We start from the raw sequence: 15,958 nt of genomic DNA, 5'->3' as shown, positions 1-15,958 counted from the left end.
CCAAAGCTTAGTTCTCTGGGTTCTGAGGGCAATCAAGGTTTTTATCGTAACTCTCAGATCTTAGTCCTCAGGCTAGTTCAGCATTTCCTTCTCCATGGGGGTCCTGTCTCTTAAATCATAACAACTTGCATCAAGACTGCACTTTTATGCTCTCTAGATTGTCCTATTTTGTTGCCTGGGTAGCTTTGCTGTTGGCCCCAGGCCCATCCCAGTCCCACGGCGGGACCTCCCTTTTAGGGTGTTAGGAACTACAACAACTGAAGCCTGAGTCAAATAATTATGATGGATGCCCAGGAGTAGATATATTTCAGAGTCAATTAACTCCCAAGTATTAGGAGCATAGCATTAACAGTCTTTCTGTGTTTAAGCAAAGAACATTTTTCTATGGTAAAATATGGAAGGGTTATAGGGGAATCAGGAAAGCAAGTAATTCACTACAAATACAAAATCCAGAGTCACCAGAAGGTTCAACTTATAAGTAACCAAACCTGACTAGGGGAATTCAGTAACTAACACAAAGGAAGAGTTAAAGATAAACTCTGGGCACTAGGGGTGCTCGCAAGAGCACCGTAAGCTTCTCTGGGGGGAGTAAGAGAGGCAATTTACTGATGAGCCTAAAATCCTTAGGGTTAATATCCAACTCCTTGGATCCTCTGCTCTTTCATCCTGACACTCTGTGTGTTCAGGACCCCTTGAGGAGAACTCCACAGTCAGCTTCCAGCCCCGCCCTGAGACACAGGGGCTCTGTGGGCACCTGGCAGGAGAGGGACCCACCCACTGGTTTGGGACAGTGGGCGTCTGGGCAGGAGCAGCTGCAGAGAGCCCTGAGCCCCCCAGCAGGACCATCTGGGGCCCCCTCTGAGACCTGGTGTGGAAGCAGAAGCTTCTGGCAGGACAGTGCAGGCAGAGGGTCAGGAGTGACGCAGGATCCCCGGCTCCTGCCCCTGGGTCCCTACTTGGCATCAGGGCCAGGCAGGGGAACAGTCACCAGTGTGACTTGTTCCTGATCACAGAGGAGAGTGGACCTGCTCAGGCAGGAACCAGGAACCTGGGTGGGGGTGACAGCTGGATCATGAGGAGGGTGACAATGAGCTGTGAGAATGGCCAGACTGGACATGACTGTGAGAGTCCTGGCCCATGAGGTGTGTGCTGGGTCGGACTGTGGGCAGCTCAGCTGGAAGGGGTGGGGCCGTGGGAGTTTGCTCCTGCCCTGGGGCAGGCCGAGCAGGGGGAGTCTGCCTCTGGGGCCAGACCACGACTCCTGCTCATGTGCCCAGGCCTGAGTGCGGGATCTATAGAAGCAGGACGTCCCTTCCAGGTCTGGATGGTCACCAAGTCCTCCCATGTCTTAAGACCAGTGTGGATGGTGACACTCTTCTACTTCAAAGCAGAAAGACTCACTATTCCAGGTTAGAACAGCCCTGATCAGAGCTCCCATTGTTCCAGAGATGGGAAGTAGAGAGAGGGGGGTAGGGGATTGGAGAAGAAAGAGGGAGAGAAGAGTTGGAGAGGGAGAGGAAGGCGAGAGAGGAAGAGAGAGAGGGAGGGATGGAAGGAGGAAGAGAGAGGTGGGGGGGTAGAGAGGGAGCGCTCTGGTGAGTCCTGGTGCCCTGATTGGAGGTCCCTTCCTGTCTGGCTGGCTGTCTTTGCTGCAGCTCAGAGATAATAATGGCCTCCACCCCCTTGTGCTAAGGACTGATGGACTTTGAGATGTGGGTACTGACTCAGGTGTGTACACACAAGGAGATGTTGGGCTTCACACATGGCCAAGTACAGAGTCTTCTGCAGAGGAGCTGAGAAGGAAGGTTCACATCGTCCTTATTTGCACAAATGGTGGTGCTGGGCCTGGCGTCCAGAGAACTGGGGCGGGTGTGTGTGTTGGGCGGGGGGGTGCTGGCATGGTGGCTTCGGTGTCCTGGGGTTTTGTGGTGCTTCCTGGAGATTGTCCAGGGATGGCTGCTGGGGACCCTCAGGCCACAGTGAGTCCCAGCCCTGCCGGGTGCCAGTCCCAGATCTGCGCTGGCCTCTCGCCCTGTCCCTGGCCCTGTAGTGGGCGGTGGGGTGGCCACACCAGAGGATGAGGGTTTAGGTGTGACACTATTCCGGGTTCCATGGTTGGGGTTGGGTTTTTGCCATACATCTGGTTGTGCTCAGGGCTTTTTCCTGGCGGGGCTTGGGGAAATATCCAGGTGCAGGTGGAAACCAGGTCTGTCTGGAGTGCAGAGGAGCTGTTCAGGAATCATTTAAAATATCAGTCACTCAGCTGGACACTTGTGTTCACTTTTATTTGTTATATTTTTGTTATTTTTTTGTTATTTTTTCTTCTTGGGTCACACCCAGCGATGCACAGGGGTTACTCCTGGCTCTGCACTCAGGAGTTACTCCTAGCGGTGCTCAGGGGACCATATGGGATGCTGGGAATCGAACCCGGGTCGGCCGAGTGCAAGGCAAACGCCCTACTCGCTGTGCTCTCTTTCCAGTCCCATTTCTTTTTTTTGAAATGTAGGAGTACTGCTATTTATTCAGCCATTAATTAAGCTGATTGAATTGGGCATGAACTCCACATTACTTATTTTTATTTAAAATTTTTTTAAATTGAATTATCCATGAGATAGACCATTACAAAGCTATTAATAATTTGGTTTCAGTCATACAATGATCCAGCACCTATCCTTCCACCAGTGTATATTTCCCATCACCAATGTCCCGTTTCCCTTCGTCCATCCCCCAACCTCCCACACCCAAGCCCCCAGCCTCCCTCCATGGAAGGTGCTTTCCTTCTTGCTCTCTCTCCTTTTCCTCTTGTGCATTGTGATTTGCAATACAGGCTAAGAGGTCATTGTGTTTGTTCAGGGCATTCAACATTTTTATCAGGGCGGTAAGGCTGGAGTAGCATTTCAATTGCGTGGCCACTTTGGGTGTGGATATGACTGCCAAGGCTTCCAGAAGTACAGGGAGGTGGGCGGGGTAGTCCATCCCAACTCCAAGAAAGTCTAGAGATTTCAGTTACAAAATCCGCATACCCAAATTTTCAGCAGATTATATCTTGGTGAGGTCCGTCCTGAGACGGTGGAGTCAGGCCAGGGCTATGGTGGCAACTTTGGTTTGTGGAAGCAAGCAGCTGCCAGGGGCTCTCATTGGGTGGGCACCAGGGCAACCTGCCCCTCTCTGATTTACTCCAGTCTCTTAGCCATGCACGGGTCTGAGATTAATTGCAGCTTTTGATCTCTTTTCAGGTTTATTTATGGGTCTCTGAAATAAGGCCAATAAGTGAGCTTGTATGGCTGAGTCAGAGGTAGTTTGTAGGCGTGGCTCCCATATACCTAACTTTCGGTGGTTTAATTTCTTTTTTTTCTTTTTGGGTCACACCCGGCAATGCACAGGGGTTACTCCTGGCTCTGCGCTCAGGAATTACCTCTGGAGGTACTCAGGGGACCATATGGGATGCTGGGAATTGAACCCGGGTTGGCCACGTGCAAGGCAAACGCCCTACCCACTGTGCTATTGCTCCAGCCCCAAGGTGATTTAATTACTCTGTAAACTCATCATTAGCAGTTGCAAGGGGAAGCTGGGATGGGGGTGGCTTCCTGAAGCATCACAGCAAAAATGAGCAAAAAGGCTCTGCCTGGAGGCATGGGGTGCTATCGAGCACAGGGTGTGGACCCAAGCTGGCCACAGGAGAAGATGTTGGCTTAGAACCTGGGAAAAGCAGGAAGCAGCGAGATATCCAGCAAGAGGGAAGGGGGCGTTTCCACAGGCTCTGAGCCCTCCACCTCCAGGGGCACAGATGCCCTCCCACTGCACCTGCTGGGTCCAAGCCAGAGTCTGGGTCCCTCCACCTAGGGCATATGGACCCTCTGGTCAGTGGCTGGCGGCCTCAGGTCTCCTCAGACTGTGCTGAGCCTCCAGAAGCAGAATTCCGAGGACCAGCAGGATGAAGCCCGCAGCGCCCAACCTCAGGAGATTCTCCACTGTGTGGTCCCGGGGCAGGGAGGTTTGGGCTGGAAGTGGTACATCAACAGGTCACAGAGGTCACTGTTCACAGCACCCCCTGGATCTTGATGGCTCCCAAGGCCACCTCCAACCCTTGGCAGAATGTGACCTCTTGGCCAGTCCCCAAACCGAGACCCTTCCCGACTCACCGAGCTTGGATTTCGTCTTGTTCTGGGCTGGTCTTGTAGTGGGAGCTGTTCCTGAGAAGGAGAGAAGTGTGAGGAGCTTCAGGAGTGAATGAATCAGGGTCGCTCTTTCCCCCATGGCTGCCCCTGAATGGCCCCTTCTCTCTGGGGGAACATCCCTCTGGCCTAACCAGCGTCCCCCAGGCTCATGTGTTAGCTGAGTTTAACCCTCGACTTATTCCCAGTACACAACGGATGGATGTGTGGTCATGGCACTTGTGGCCTGTTGGTGCCCTCTGGGACATGTGACATTGACACATGTTCTTTAATGCGGGAGACTGGAAGTCCGTTTGTGGAGATTGGGGTCAGGAGATCCTGAGTCCGAGCGCTCAGGCAAGCAGGGAACTGCCTTTTTCACTCCCTCCCAGCCTGCGTGTCGCTCAGCTCTCTTTTATTCCCTCCTGTATCAGTTCCTCAGAGAGGTAAGTGTGTTTGCAAGGGCAGGCACATGGCCCAGGCCAGCTGTCATCTCAGTGGGACCAGAGAGCTGTGCCTGCATCTCCCAGTCCACTGTCTGTGGGTCTGCTTGTGGAGCAGCAGTCCCGTGTCGGGGAGGGTCACACAGAGAGCACATTCCAGCTGCTCCTGAGGAGGAGGAGGCTGAGGACACCGACATGAAGACCCAGAGAATCCCAGGGGTTCAGTGTCCTCCCCACCGGGCGCTCAGTTATGCCTGTGGAACGCAGGAGTGCAGGGAACGAGTAGCTGGTGCTCATACTTGTTGCATTTGAGATGGGAAAGAGACAAGCCCTTCTTCTTCAGCTAACTTTTCTCTTTCTCTCTCTCACTTTCTGTCTCCATTTCTCATTCGATGGAGGAACACTGGACACCATTGTAGATTATTTGGGAAAAAAATGAATCCTTTGTTTTGTGCCTTAGAAGACAATGTCCATCCTTCTCCATTCAAAACATCCAGAAGCAGAAAAGTAAATTAAAGGTACTCAAATGAGAAAAGAAGTTAAACTCTATTTTGTTTGTTTGTTTGTTTTTTGGCCACACTTGGTGGTGCTCAGGGTTTACTCCTGGCTCTGTGCTCAGGGGTCACTCCTGGCAGGCTGGGAGACCAAATGGGATGCTGGGAATCAAATTTGAGTTGGTCCCATGAAAGGCAAATGCCCTACCTCAGTACTCTTGCTTGGTGCCAGAGTTAAAATCTATTTTGATAGGACACAGAGAAGACTCTAAAATTTCCACAAAAATCCTCCTAGAAATAATAAACAATACAGTAAAGTAGCAGGCTTCGAAGTTAATACACAATATCTGTCTTATTTTATATCTAAGCAATGAAACAGAAGAGAAATAAAAAGACAACCCCTTTCAGTTAGTGTCCAGATGTAAACCAACAATACAATATAGTATCCAGATGGGCATCAACAATACATGGTGAGATACCTGGTGAGAAAGAATAAAACATAAAAAAACTGTAGCTCACTAATTAAAGAAATAGAAGAAGACACAAGGAAATAGAAGATTTCACATGTGGTAGGGAGAATTAACATTGTCAAAATGACCATCTGACCCAAGCATCATACATAGCCAATGCATTAGCCATCAGAATTTCAGAGGCATTAATCAAGAACTTAGAACAAATGTGGTTAAAATTTGTGGTATCAGATTTGAATGGTCTAATCAGCCACCCCCACCCTCATGAGATTCTCTACCATGTAGTTCTGGGGACGTGAAGCCGGGAATAGATGACAGAGGCAGTAGAGGTCAGAGCTGACGAACCTCCCCCCCCTGTTGTCCCCGGCCACCTCCCCTAACAGGATGGGACCATCTGTACCAGCCCGTCCTGAGCCCCCTACTCACCCGTGCTGGAGTCTGTGCTGGTCTGTGATGGGCCTGTGGTGGGGGCTGCCACCAGAATCATGAAATAAGGATGTGATGAGGAGCTGGTCATGCTAGCCTGAGCCCTGGACACTGGGTCCCTGCCACTCTGCACTTCCCATCACTAACTAGCTCTGCGGCCCCACTGGGGTCCTCTAGCTTCCCAGGTAGATTGAGTTCAGACTAAATTGGGGTCTCTGTGGATGTATCTCCAAGAACTCAGGTAGGGTAGTCACACAGTCTCCCCACCCAGACCAGTGTCAAGGTTCAGGAGCTGAAGGCTCAGGCATTGGGGTCAGAGAGAAATGAAACCTGACTCCAACTACTCTGGATCTCCATCCTCAGGGACCACCTGTGAGTGTGGGGGAGGGCTTGCTTTTCTGGATGAATGGAGCTGGGATGGATGAGGCACAGGCAGGGAACCTCAGGGCAGTGTCTGCGCTCAGCCCAGAGAGAAGGGCTGAGCACAGAGAGAAACTAAAGGTGTAAGGGGAGTCAAGTCCAAGTCGAGTGTCCAAGGGGCAGCACCTCTGGGAAACCAGCATCGCTCCAACCCACCTGCTCCATGGGCACGTTGAGAGGGTCAGGGGGGCCCTCGGGTTAGCACAGAGAAGTGGGGGCCAGGATGTGTCCTTACCCTCCCAACTAAACTCCTGATCCAGGTGGGTTTCCAAGTCTCCTTGGCCATGACCACTAGTCTCAGACCCAGCCTAGGGCCCAGAGATGCGTCCTCACCCTCCCACCTAAGCTCCTGATCCAGGTGGGTTTCCAAGTCTCCTTGGCCATGACCACCAGTCTCAGACCCTGCTTAGGGTCCCCCGCCCCCACCCCCCGCCACTTGTCTCTCCCAGGGATAAGAAGATCCTCAAGATGGGAACAGTCCACAACAACCAGAGGGACTCTGAGAGCAGGTTGGGTGCCCTGCCTCTGGCAGACACGGCCACTCACCCACAGTGAACCTGGGTGGGGATCTGGTGACCCCAGAAGTTCCTGCAATGAGAAGGGAGAGTGAGGGGCTGGGCTGAGCCTGAGTCTCCAAGGCCAACAGCTCCCCTAGATCTGCCTGAACACCCAATTCCTGCTACCCTCCTGACCTGCAGCAGCCCAGACCTGGAAGGGAGGGGTAAGAGGAGCCTAGGAGACGGACCCGAGGCTGAGCCCTCCTCCTGTCCGCTCCTCACCCCCCAATGCTCTTGTGGGTTACTTGGCTGAGCTCTGAGGGGTGGGGAGCGGGATCCTCACCTGAAACTTGGAGCTGCAGGGGGTCACTGGGCTCAGACCACTCCTGAGGATTGTAGGCATAATAGCCATAACATCTGAACGTCCAGCTGCGGCCGGGGGTTACGGGCCCCACTGAGAACAGGGCCTGGACCTGCCCATTGGTGCTCCTCTGTGACTCGAGGGTGCGTGGGGGCCCGGGTTCTCTCTCTTGAATCAGAATGAATGCGTTGAATACCTCACGGGCCATACACCTGAGGGTCACAGTTCCCCCTGAGGTCACGACAGGGCTCGGCAGGGCAGAAAGGGATGGTTTTCTGTGATATCCTAGGAGGGTAGGGACAGAGGTTGCAGGGGTTGCAACCAACACCTCAGGTAGACCCTCTGGGCTCAGGCGCAGACCCCCTCCCTGGGCAGCACTGGGTCCCCGAGTGAGTCTCACCTGTGACCACCAGCACCATGGGCTCGCTGAGCTCTGACCTCAGCCCCCCCCTCTCATACTGACAGCGGTAACTCCCTGCCTCAAATGTTGTCACATCGGAGATGGAGAATATGGCCTTGTTTTGGGGACCCGGGGACATAGTTTCCTCCAGGCTCGATCCGCTTGTCTCTCCAAACAGACGGAAGTGCTGGGCACCCGGGGATCCCTGACACCAGAGGATCACAGGGCTCCTCTGGGGGATTACAGAGCCTGGCTCAGCCCAGAGGGTGGGTCTGGGCAGGGTCCCTGGAAGGAAGCAGAGGCTGGTCACAGACATTCCCGCCCCAGTCCCAGCTCTGGCCCAGGACCCCTCACATCCTCCCACCCATCAAAAACTGCAGCCCCCATCTCAACTGTGGGATCTCCCCTGAAACCTGAAAACACCAAATAGGGGTCCTGATGCCCACACTCAGCCCTGGGAGAGAGAAGCTATGAGTTTGTCCTGAGTCCTGAGGAACCTCATCTCAGGGACACCTGAGTCCCAGGTCCCCTAACTTTGGGTCCCATAGACCTGGGTGTCCCCGAGGCTCACCCAGACAAAGCAAGGCTGTGAGAGGGGGTCATGGTGTCTCCCCACTCAGACCTGCTGTGATCTCATAGGACCCTCAGAGAGTGGGAGATGTCCCTGTGTGTCACAGGAAGTCACGTCTGAGCCCGCAGGAAGGGGACCTGCCCACTGGGACAGGCTGTTTCAGGGCAGCAGTACAGAGACCGGTGCCCTGGGGCACCCCTTCTGGGGGATACCTGGTCCTGTCCACTCTTCACCCGAATCAGTGTCCTACCCTGCCCTGGATCCCCTGCCTCAGGCAGACGCGGTTACTCACCCATGCGAAGCCTAGGTGTTGTAGCTGGGACTCTGGTGACCACAGAGGGTTCTGCAGGGAGATGAGAGTGAGGGGCTAGGCTGAGCCCGAGTCTCCTATACCAACAGCTCCCCTAGATCTGCCTGTACCCCCAATTTCTGCTGCCCTCCTGACCCCCAGCAGCCCAGAGCTGGAAGGGAGGTGTAAGAGGAGCCTAGGGGACGGTCCCGAGGCTGACCGCTCTTCCTGCCTGCTCCCCCCCTCCCACCTGAGGGTGGCAGACCCCCTCCCTGGGCAGCTTTGGGTCCCCGAGTGAGTCTCACCTATGACCACCAGCTCCACGGGCTGCTCAGGCACAGACCCCCTCCCTGGGCAGCTCTGGGTCCCCGAGTGAGTCTCACCTGTGACCACAAGCTCCACGGGCTCACTGAACTCTGACCGCAGCTCTCCCCTCTCATACTGACAGCGGTAACTCCCGGTGTTAAATGTTGTCATGCTGGAGATGGAGAATGTGGCCTTGTTCTGGGGACCCAGGGGCATAGTTTCTTCCAGGCTCGATCCGCTTGTCTCTCCAAACAGACGGAAGTGCTGGGCACCCGGGGATCCCTGACACCAGAGGGTCACGGGGCTCCTCTGGGGGATCACAGAGCCTGGCTCAGCCCAGAGGGTAGGTCTGGGCAGGGTCCCTGGAAGGAAGCAGAGGCTGGTCATAGACATTCCCGCCCCAGTCCCAGCTCTGGCCCAGGACCCCTCACATCCTCCCACCCATCAAAAACTGCAGCCCCCGTCTCAACTGTGGGATCTCCCCTGAAACCTGAAAACACCAAATAGGGGTCCCGATGCCCACACTCATCCCTGGGAGAGAGAAGCTATGAGTTTGTCCTGAGTTCTGAGGAACCTCATCTCAGGGACACCTGAGTCCCAGGTCCCCTAACCTTGGGTCCCATAGACCTGGGTGTCCCTGAGGCTCACCCAGACAAAGCAAGGCCGTGAGAGGGGATCATGGTGTCTTCCCACTCAGACCTGCTGTGATCTCATAGAACCCTCAGAGAGTGGAAGATGTCCCTGTGTGTCACAGGAAGTCACGTCTGAGCCCGCAGGAAGGGGACCTGCCCACTGGGACAGGCTGTTTCAGGGCAGCAGTACAGAGACAGGTGTCCTGGGGCACCCCTCCTGGGGGATACCTGGGCCTGTCCACTCCTCACCCGAATCAGTGTCCTACCCTGCCCTGGATCCCCTGCCTCGGGCAGACGCGGTTACTCACCCATATGAAGCCTAGGTGTTGTAGCTGGGGCTCTGGTGACCACAGAGGGTTCTGCAGGGAGATGAGAGTGAGGGGCTAGGCTGATCCCAAGTCTCCTATGCCAACAGCTCCCCTAGATCTGCCTGTACCCCCAATTCCTGCAGCCCTCTTGACCCCCAGCAGCCCAGAGGTGGAAGGGAGGGGTAAGAGTAGTCTAGGGGACATTCCTGAGGTTGAACCCTTCTCTTGTCCGCTTCTCTCCCCACAATGCTCTTGTGGGTTACTTGGCTGAGCTCTGAGGGGTGGGGTGCAGGATTTTCACCTGAAACTCGGAGCTGCAGGGCGTCACTGGGCTCTGACCACTCTTGAGGATTGTAGGCATAATAGCCATAACATCTGAACGTCCAGCTGCGGCCGGAGGTCACAGGCCCCACTGAGAACAAGGCCTGGACCTGCCCACTGGTGCTCCTCTGTAAATCAAGGGTGCGTGGGCGCCCGGGTTCTCCCTCCTGAATCAGAATTAATGCCTTGAATGCCTCAGGGGCCATACACCTGAGGGTCACGTTCCCCCCTGAGGTCACGACAGGGCTCGGCAGGGCAGAAAGGGACGGTTTTCCGTGATATCCTAGGAGGGCAGAGACAGAGGTTACAGGGGTCGCGCCCAGCACCTCAGGTAGACCCCTGGGCCCAGGTGCAGACCCACTCCCTGGGCAGCTCTTGGTCCCCGAGTGAGTCTCACCTGTGGCCACCAGCTCAACGGGCTCACTGAGCTCTGACCGCAGCCCCCCTCTCTCATACTGACAGCGGTAATTCCCAGTGTTAAATGTCGTCATGCTGGAGATGGTGAATGTGGCCTTGTTCTGGGGACCCGGGGACATGGTTTCGTCCAGGCTCGATTCGCTTGTCTCTCCTAACAGACGGAAGTGCTGGGCCCCCGGGAACCCCTGACACCACAGGGTCACGGGACTCCTCTTGAGGATCACAGAGCCTGGCTCAGCCCAGAGGGTGGGTCTGGGCAGGGTCCCTGGAAGGAAGCAAAGGCTGGTCACAGACATTCCCGCCCCAGTCCCAGCTCTGTCCCAGGACCCCTCACATTCTCCCACTCATTCCCCAAAACTGATGTCCCTGTCCCTGCTGTGGGCTCTGTCCCAGGGGTTCCTGGCCCTGGGGACATACTCGCCTGCCTGCACGGGGGTCCTGGCACCCACACTCAGCCCTGAGAGAGAGGCCCTGTGGGGCCCTGTCCTGAGTCTGAGGGAACCTTGTCCCAGGACCCCCCACGTCCTGGGTCCCAGAACCTCTGGGTCCCCAGACCTGGGTGTCCCTGAGGCTCACCTAGAAAGAGCAGGGCAGTGAGAGGGGTCATGTCGTCTCCCCACTCAGACCTGCTGTGATCTCATAGGACCCTCTGAGAGTGGGAGATGTCTCTGTGTGTCACAGGAAGTCACTTCTGAGCCCGCAGAAAGGGGACCTGCCCACAGGGACAGGCTGTTTCAGGGCAGCAGCACAGAGACCGGTGCCCTGGGGCACCCCTTCTGGGGGATACCTGGGCCTGTCCACTCCTCACCCGAATCAGTGTCCTACCCTGCTCTGGGTCCCCTGTCTCGGGCAGACACGGTTACTCACCCATGCGAAGCCTCGGTGCTGTAGCTAGGGCTCTGGTGACCACAGAGGGTTCTGCAGGGAGACGAGAGTGAGGGGCTAGGCTGAGCCCCAGTCTCCTATGCCAACAGTTCCCCTAGATCTGCCTGTACCCCCAATTCCTGCTGCCCTCCTGACCCCCAGCAGCCCAGAGCTGGAAGGGAGGAGTAAGAGGAGCCTAGGGGATGGTCCCGAGGCTGACCCCTTCTCTTGTCCGCTTCTCTCCCCACAATGCTCTTGTGGGTTACTTGGCTGAGCTCTGAGGGGTGGGGAGCGGGATCCTCACCTGAAACTTGGAGCTGCAGGGGGTCACTGGGCTCAGACCACTCCTGAGGATTGTAGGCATAATAGCCATAACACCTGAACGTCCAGCTGCGGCCGGGGGTCACGGGCCCCACTAAGAACAGGGCCTGGTGCTCCCGCCTACTGGTGCTCCTCTGTGACTCAAGGGTTCGTGGGGGCCTGCGTTCTCCCTCCTGAATCAGAATGAATGCCTTGAATCCCTCACGGGCCATACACCTGAGGGTCACGGTCCCCCCTGAGGTCACGACAGGGCTCGGCAGGACAGAAAGGGAAGGTTTTCTGTGATATCCTAGGAGGGCAAAGACAGAGGTTACAGGGGTCGTGCCCAGCACCTCAGGTAGACCCCTGGGCGCAGGTGCAGACCCACTCCCTGGGCAGCTCTGGGTCCCCGAGTGAGTCTCACCTGTGGCCACCAGCTCAACGGGCTCACTGAGCTCTGACCGCAGCCCCCCTCTCTCATACTGACAGCGGTAATTCCCGGTCCTAAATGACGTCATGCTGGAGATGGTGAATGTGGCCTTGTTCTGGGGACCCGGGGACATGGTTTTGTTCAGGTTCAATACCTTTTTCTCTCCAAACAGATGGAAGTGCTGGGCCCCCGGGAACCCCTGACACCAGAGGGTCACGGGGCTCCTCTTGGGGATCACAGAGCCTGGCTCAGCCCAGAGGGTGGGTCTGGGCAGGGTCCCTGGAAGGAAGCAGAGGCTGGTCACAGACATTCCCGCCCCAGTCTCAGCTCTGGCCCAGGACACCCCACATCGTCCCACCCATCAAAAACTGCAGCCCCCTTCCAAGATGTGGGCTCTCTCCTGGGGGTGCCTGGTCCTGGGGACACACTCACCTGCCTTCATGGAGGTTCTGGCGCCCATACTCAGCCCTGGAAGAGAGACCCTTTGAGAGCCTGTCCTGAGTCTGAGGGAACCTCGTCCCAGGGTTTCCGGAATCCCGTGTTCCCCCAGACTTGGGTCCCCCCTGAGGCTCACCCAGACAGAGTAGGGCCGTGAAAGGGATCATGGCACCTCCTCTTGTCCTGGCTGTGCTTGGGGGCACTCTGTGCCCCACAGAACAGACACAGGGTGTGTCCTTGCGGCTGGTCTGGCAAGTCACTGGGTGTCACCTCAGAGCCCTCAGAAGGGGAACTGCCCCCGGGACAGCTTTTTCAGGGGAACAGCAGAGATTTCTAGAACCTCATGCGTCCTTTCTTCCTCCTCACCTGATCCTGGGCACCTTTCCTCCAAACCCCGACTCTCAGCCCCTCCCTGGGCCCTCACCGTGCACACGGTCCCCAGGACTCAGGTGCTCGAGAAGAGCAAGAACTTCTGCCTTAGATACTAGCAATCTCCCGGGGACCCGAAAGCCATGGGAACCCCTCTCTGCTGGAGTATAGGTTTTCCTCTCCCGGCCCTCACTTCTCTTTTCTCACCCCCTCCTTCCTGAGGTTGGTTTGTTTATCTACGGGTATGGTGCAGCTGTGGGTTGGAAGTGTCACCCAGGCCAGTGTGCTCAGGTTGAACTGGGGGTGTGTAACCACAGTCCAGAGTACCCCCTGATCTGCTGCTCCAGCCCTGAGCTCAGCACAAAGCCCATGTGCAAGTGTAGCTTTGGACAGAATGAGTTAATAGGTGTGCTTGTGTTCATGTATTTTTCAATGAATATCTTTGTGTTTGAGAGTGGAATTTTGGGTCATCCTGCCTCTTTCTTTCTTTCTTTCTTTCTTTCTTTCTTTCTTTCTTTCTTTCTTTCTTTCCTCCTTCCTTCCTTCCTTCCTTCCTTCCTTCCTTCCTTCCTTCCTTCCTCCCTCCCTCCCTTCCTTCCCTTCCTTCCTTCCTTCCTTCCTTCCTTCCTTCCTTCCTTCCTTCTCTCTTTTTCTCTTTCTTTCTTTTCTTTTTTTCTCTTCTTTCGAGAAATCTCCCGTATGGAATAAACCAGAAGACATTAAAACACAGAATTGTTCATGATACAGTTGTGCTAGGCATTCAATGTCCCAACACCATTCCCACCACCATTGTCCCCAGTTTTCCCCCAGCCCACAGGCCTGTCCCCTTAGTAGGTGCAGAATAGATGATTTTATACTGCTTGTTACAAAAGAAAGGCAAATGCAATTATGAAAAGTAGTCCAGTAAAAGAAAGTTTATGACAATTGTTTGATCTCACAATGGTGTCATTAAGGTCATTGTCTGAGAATTTACTGAGCTATTTGCTGCTGGTTGAGCCTTCCGCATTATTGATTTCATTTATGAGCCAAATGGGCTTCTAGGCTAGTTTCCCATCTACTCTGCTGTGCTCCTCATGGCTGTCGGTATTTGGAATTTGGAGGTGTAGCACGGTAATGCATATGTGGCCCTGAGATCCAGGAGCTGTAGAATTGTGGCATATCTTTGGTTTGCCATCCCTTGAGATCAGCTGTGAGGCTGGACAGTTCATTGCTGGTCCCTCCGGGGACCCAGTCGCGCCCCTCCTGAGAAGACCCATTTTCAGCCTGAAGACAGGTCTACCTGGAGTTCTGTTCACCTGACCTCTCTTCGAGTGTTCCTTTTGTAGAATACAGCCTTGCCAACACAGATCATAACTTTTGTTTTCGTTTTGGGAACCCCACCCTGTGGTGCTCAGGGGTTGTTCCTGGCTCTGCACTCAGGAATCACTTCCTGGCAGTACTGGGGGAACCATATGGGATGCCGGGGTTCAAACTTGAGTCAGCATGTACATTTCTCATAACTTTTAAACTTATGTCATTCTCATTGGTGTGAGTTAATATCTCATTGTTCTCTTGATTTGATCTCTCTCTGCTATAAAGCTATAGTAATTAAAACATTGTGTCACCTGTGTAAGAAGAAACAGACTGGTCAGTGGGTTAGAATTGAGAAACCAAAGTTAAAGTCCCAGAACTATGTTTGCTTTTGTTTTTGGTTCATACCAGGTGATGCTCAGGGGTTACTCCTGACTCTGTGATCAGGAATCACTCCTGGCAGTTCTCAGGGGATCATGTGGGGTGCTGGGGATTGAACATGGGCTGGCCATCTGCAAGGCATATGCCATACCTGTTGTATATCTCTCCAGCTCAACTTGAAATAATACTTCAAAATTCAAGTATCTCAAAACAAACAACAGAGTGGGGCCCCAGAACCACTCGGCTGCAGGGCACCTGCTAGGCAAGGGTGAGGTCAGGGCTTCAGTCCCAGCAGGAGACTGATAGGAAGATTCACTAGCATTACCTTCCAGGACCCCCAGCACCAGATGGTCGACTCCCACAAATGGCAGCTGTGGGGGTGTCTCTGGGGTCACTGCAGTCCAACTACACACAGGCACTGTGATCATGTGTGACGCCAACAACCAAGGATGTGACTTCTGTCAAAGCATGGACACCACCAGTGTGCAGTGTCTAAAGCCAATGGGATGGGCACCTTGGATCTCTGTCCCCCAGGGGATGGGGGCAGAGGAGACAGACACTCAGGACTTCAGAGCGTCAGGGTTGCCTGGGCAACTCTGGGGGAGTCTATTCACCCCAATGTCCTTCCCCTCCTGAGGTCCCACGAGTTCCAGTTTCAGCTGACAACATTAAGGCCAGTTGGGGAGCAATCAACACTCGGTGAGTACATGAGGGCAGAGTCTGGGGGCTCTCCAGCTGACAGCAGCACCTCTAGGATGGAGTTTAGTGGTGATGATTTCCTGTTCTATATGCCTGTGTTTCCTTGACACCCACAAACAGTCTCCCACAAACAGTCTCCCACAAACAAGCATCACAATCAATTGTGCAACTTCTTGTCATTGGCAAGAACAGAAGTGAGGGCAGTGGGGGGTGGGGAGTGGGGAAACAGCAGAAGTAAGGCATTTCCGATTACCCCAGGTTTAGATGAGACTTATTTCTTCATTCACTAAGTGCAGTGCTAATATTTGTGTAAACCAAGGAACAAGAGCTCCCCCCCCCCAAAAAAAAAACCACAAACAAACAGAGAAAGTTCAATGCAGCAGCGGCGAAAACAGCAGAACCTGGGTCACTGCTTTTCTTGAAACATGCATTAATACATTTCTATCTAAGAAGACCGAATAAATATCTGGAGAGTGTATGTAAGGGGGAAGTACAGAGGCAGAGAGGGAACTTGTGGGGCAGGAAGAAACATACTCAAAGTTCAGCTACTATAAAATGCACTAATGGAGAGAATAAATTAAAACATTAAATTTCTGCAGTGCAGGCACCTATCCTAAAAACGGATTAACTACAATTACAATTAACTACAGTTACCTGAATGAATGACACAAAGTCATC

General features: G+C 54.2%; 1 protein-coding gene across 1 annotated transcript; it reads right to left on the bottom strand.

Annotated features, from left to right (window-relative positions):
• Window positions 1–3,861: 3,861 nt before the first annotated feature.
• On the bottom strand, window positions 3,862–12,708 carry LOC130044503 (leukocyte immunoglobulin-like receptor subfamily A member 6). Its single transcript, XM_056137246.1, has 14 exons — window positions 12,678–12,708; window positions 12,536–12,571; window positions 12,098–12,382; window positions 11,678–11,983; window positions 11,377–11,427; window positions 11,086–11,145; window positions 10,931–10,966; window positions 10,490–10,774; window positions 10,035–10,375; window positions 8,909–9,029; window positions 8,529–8,579; window positions 7,666–7,740; window positions 4,143–4,193; window positions 3,862–4,001 (listed from the first exon to the last, which is right to left on the bottom strand). The coding sequence occupies exons 1-14, from the start codon at window positions 12,706–12,708 to the stop codon at window positions 3,862–3,864; spliced, it is 1,869 nt and encodes a 622-aa protein (XP_055993221.1).
• Window positions 12,709–15,958: the final 3,250 nt, after the last annotated feature.

Source organism: Sorex fumeus, unplaced genomic scaffold, assembly GCF_029834395.1.
Source record: "Sorex fumeus unplaced genomic scaffold, SorFum_2.1 ptg000122l, whole genome shotgun sequence".
Lineage (NCBI taxonomy): Eukaryota > Metazoa > Chordata > Mammalia > Eulipotyphla > Soricidae > Sorex > Sorex fumeus.
The sequence above is the reverse complement of the archived record's forward strand: the minus strand, read 5'-3'. Positions and strand labels throughout refer to the sequence as shown.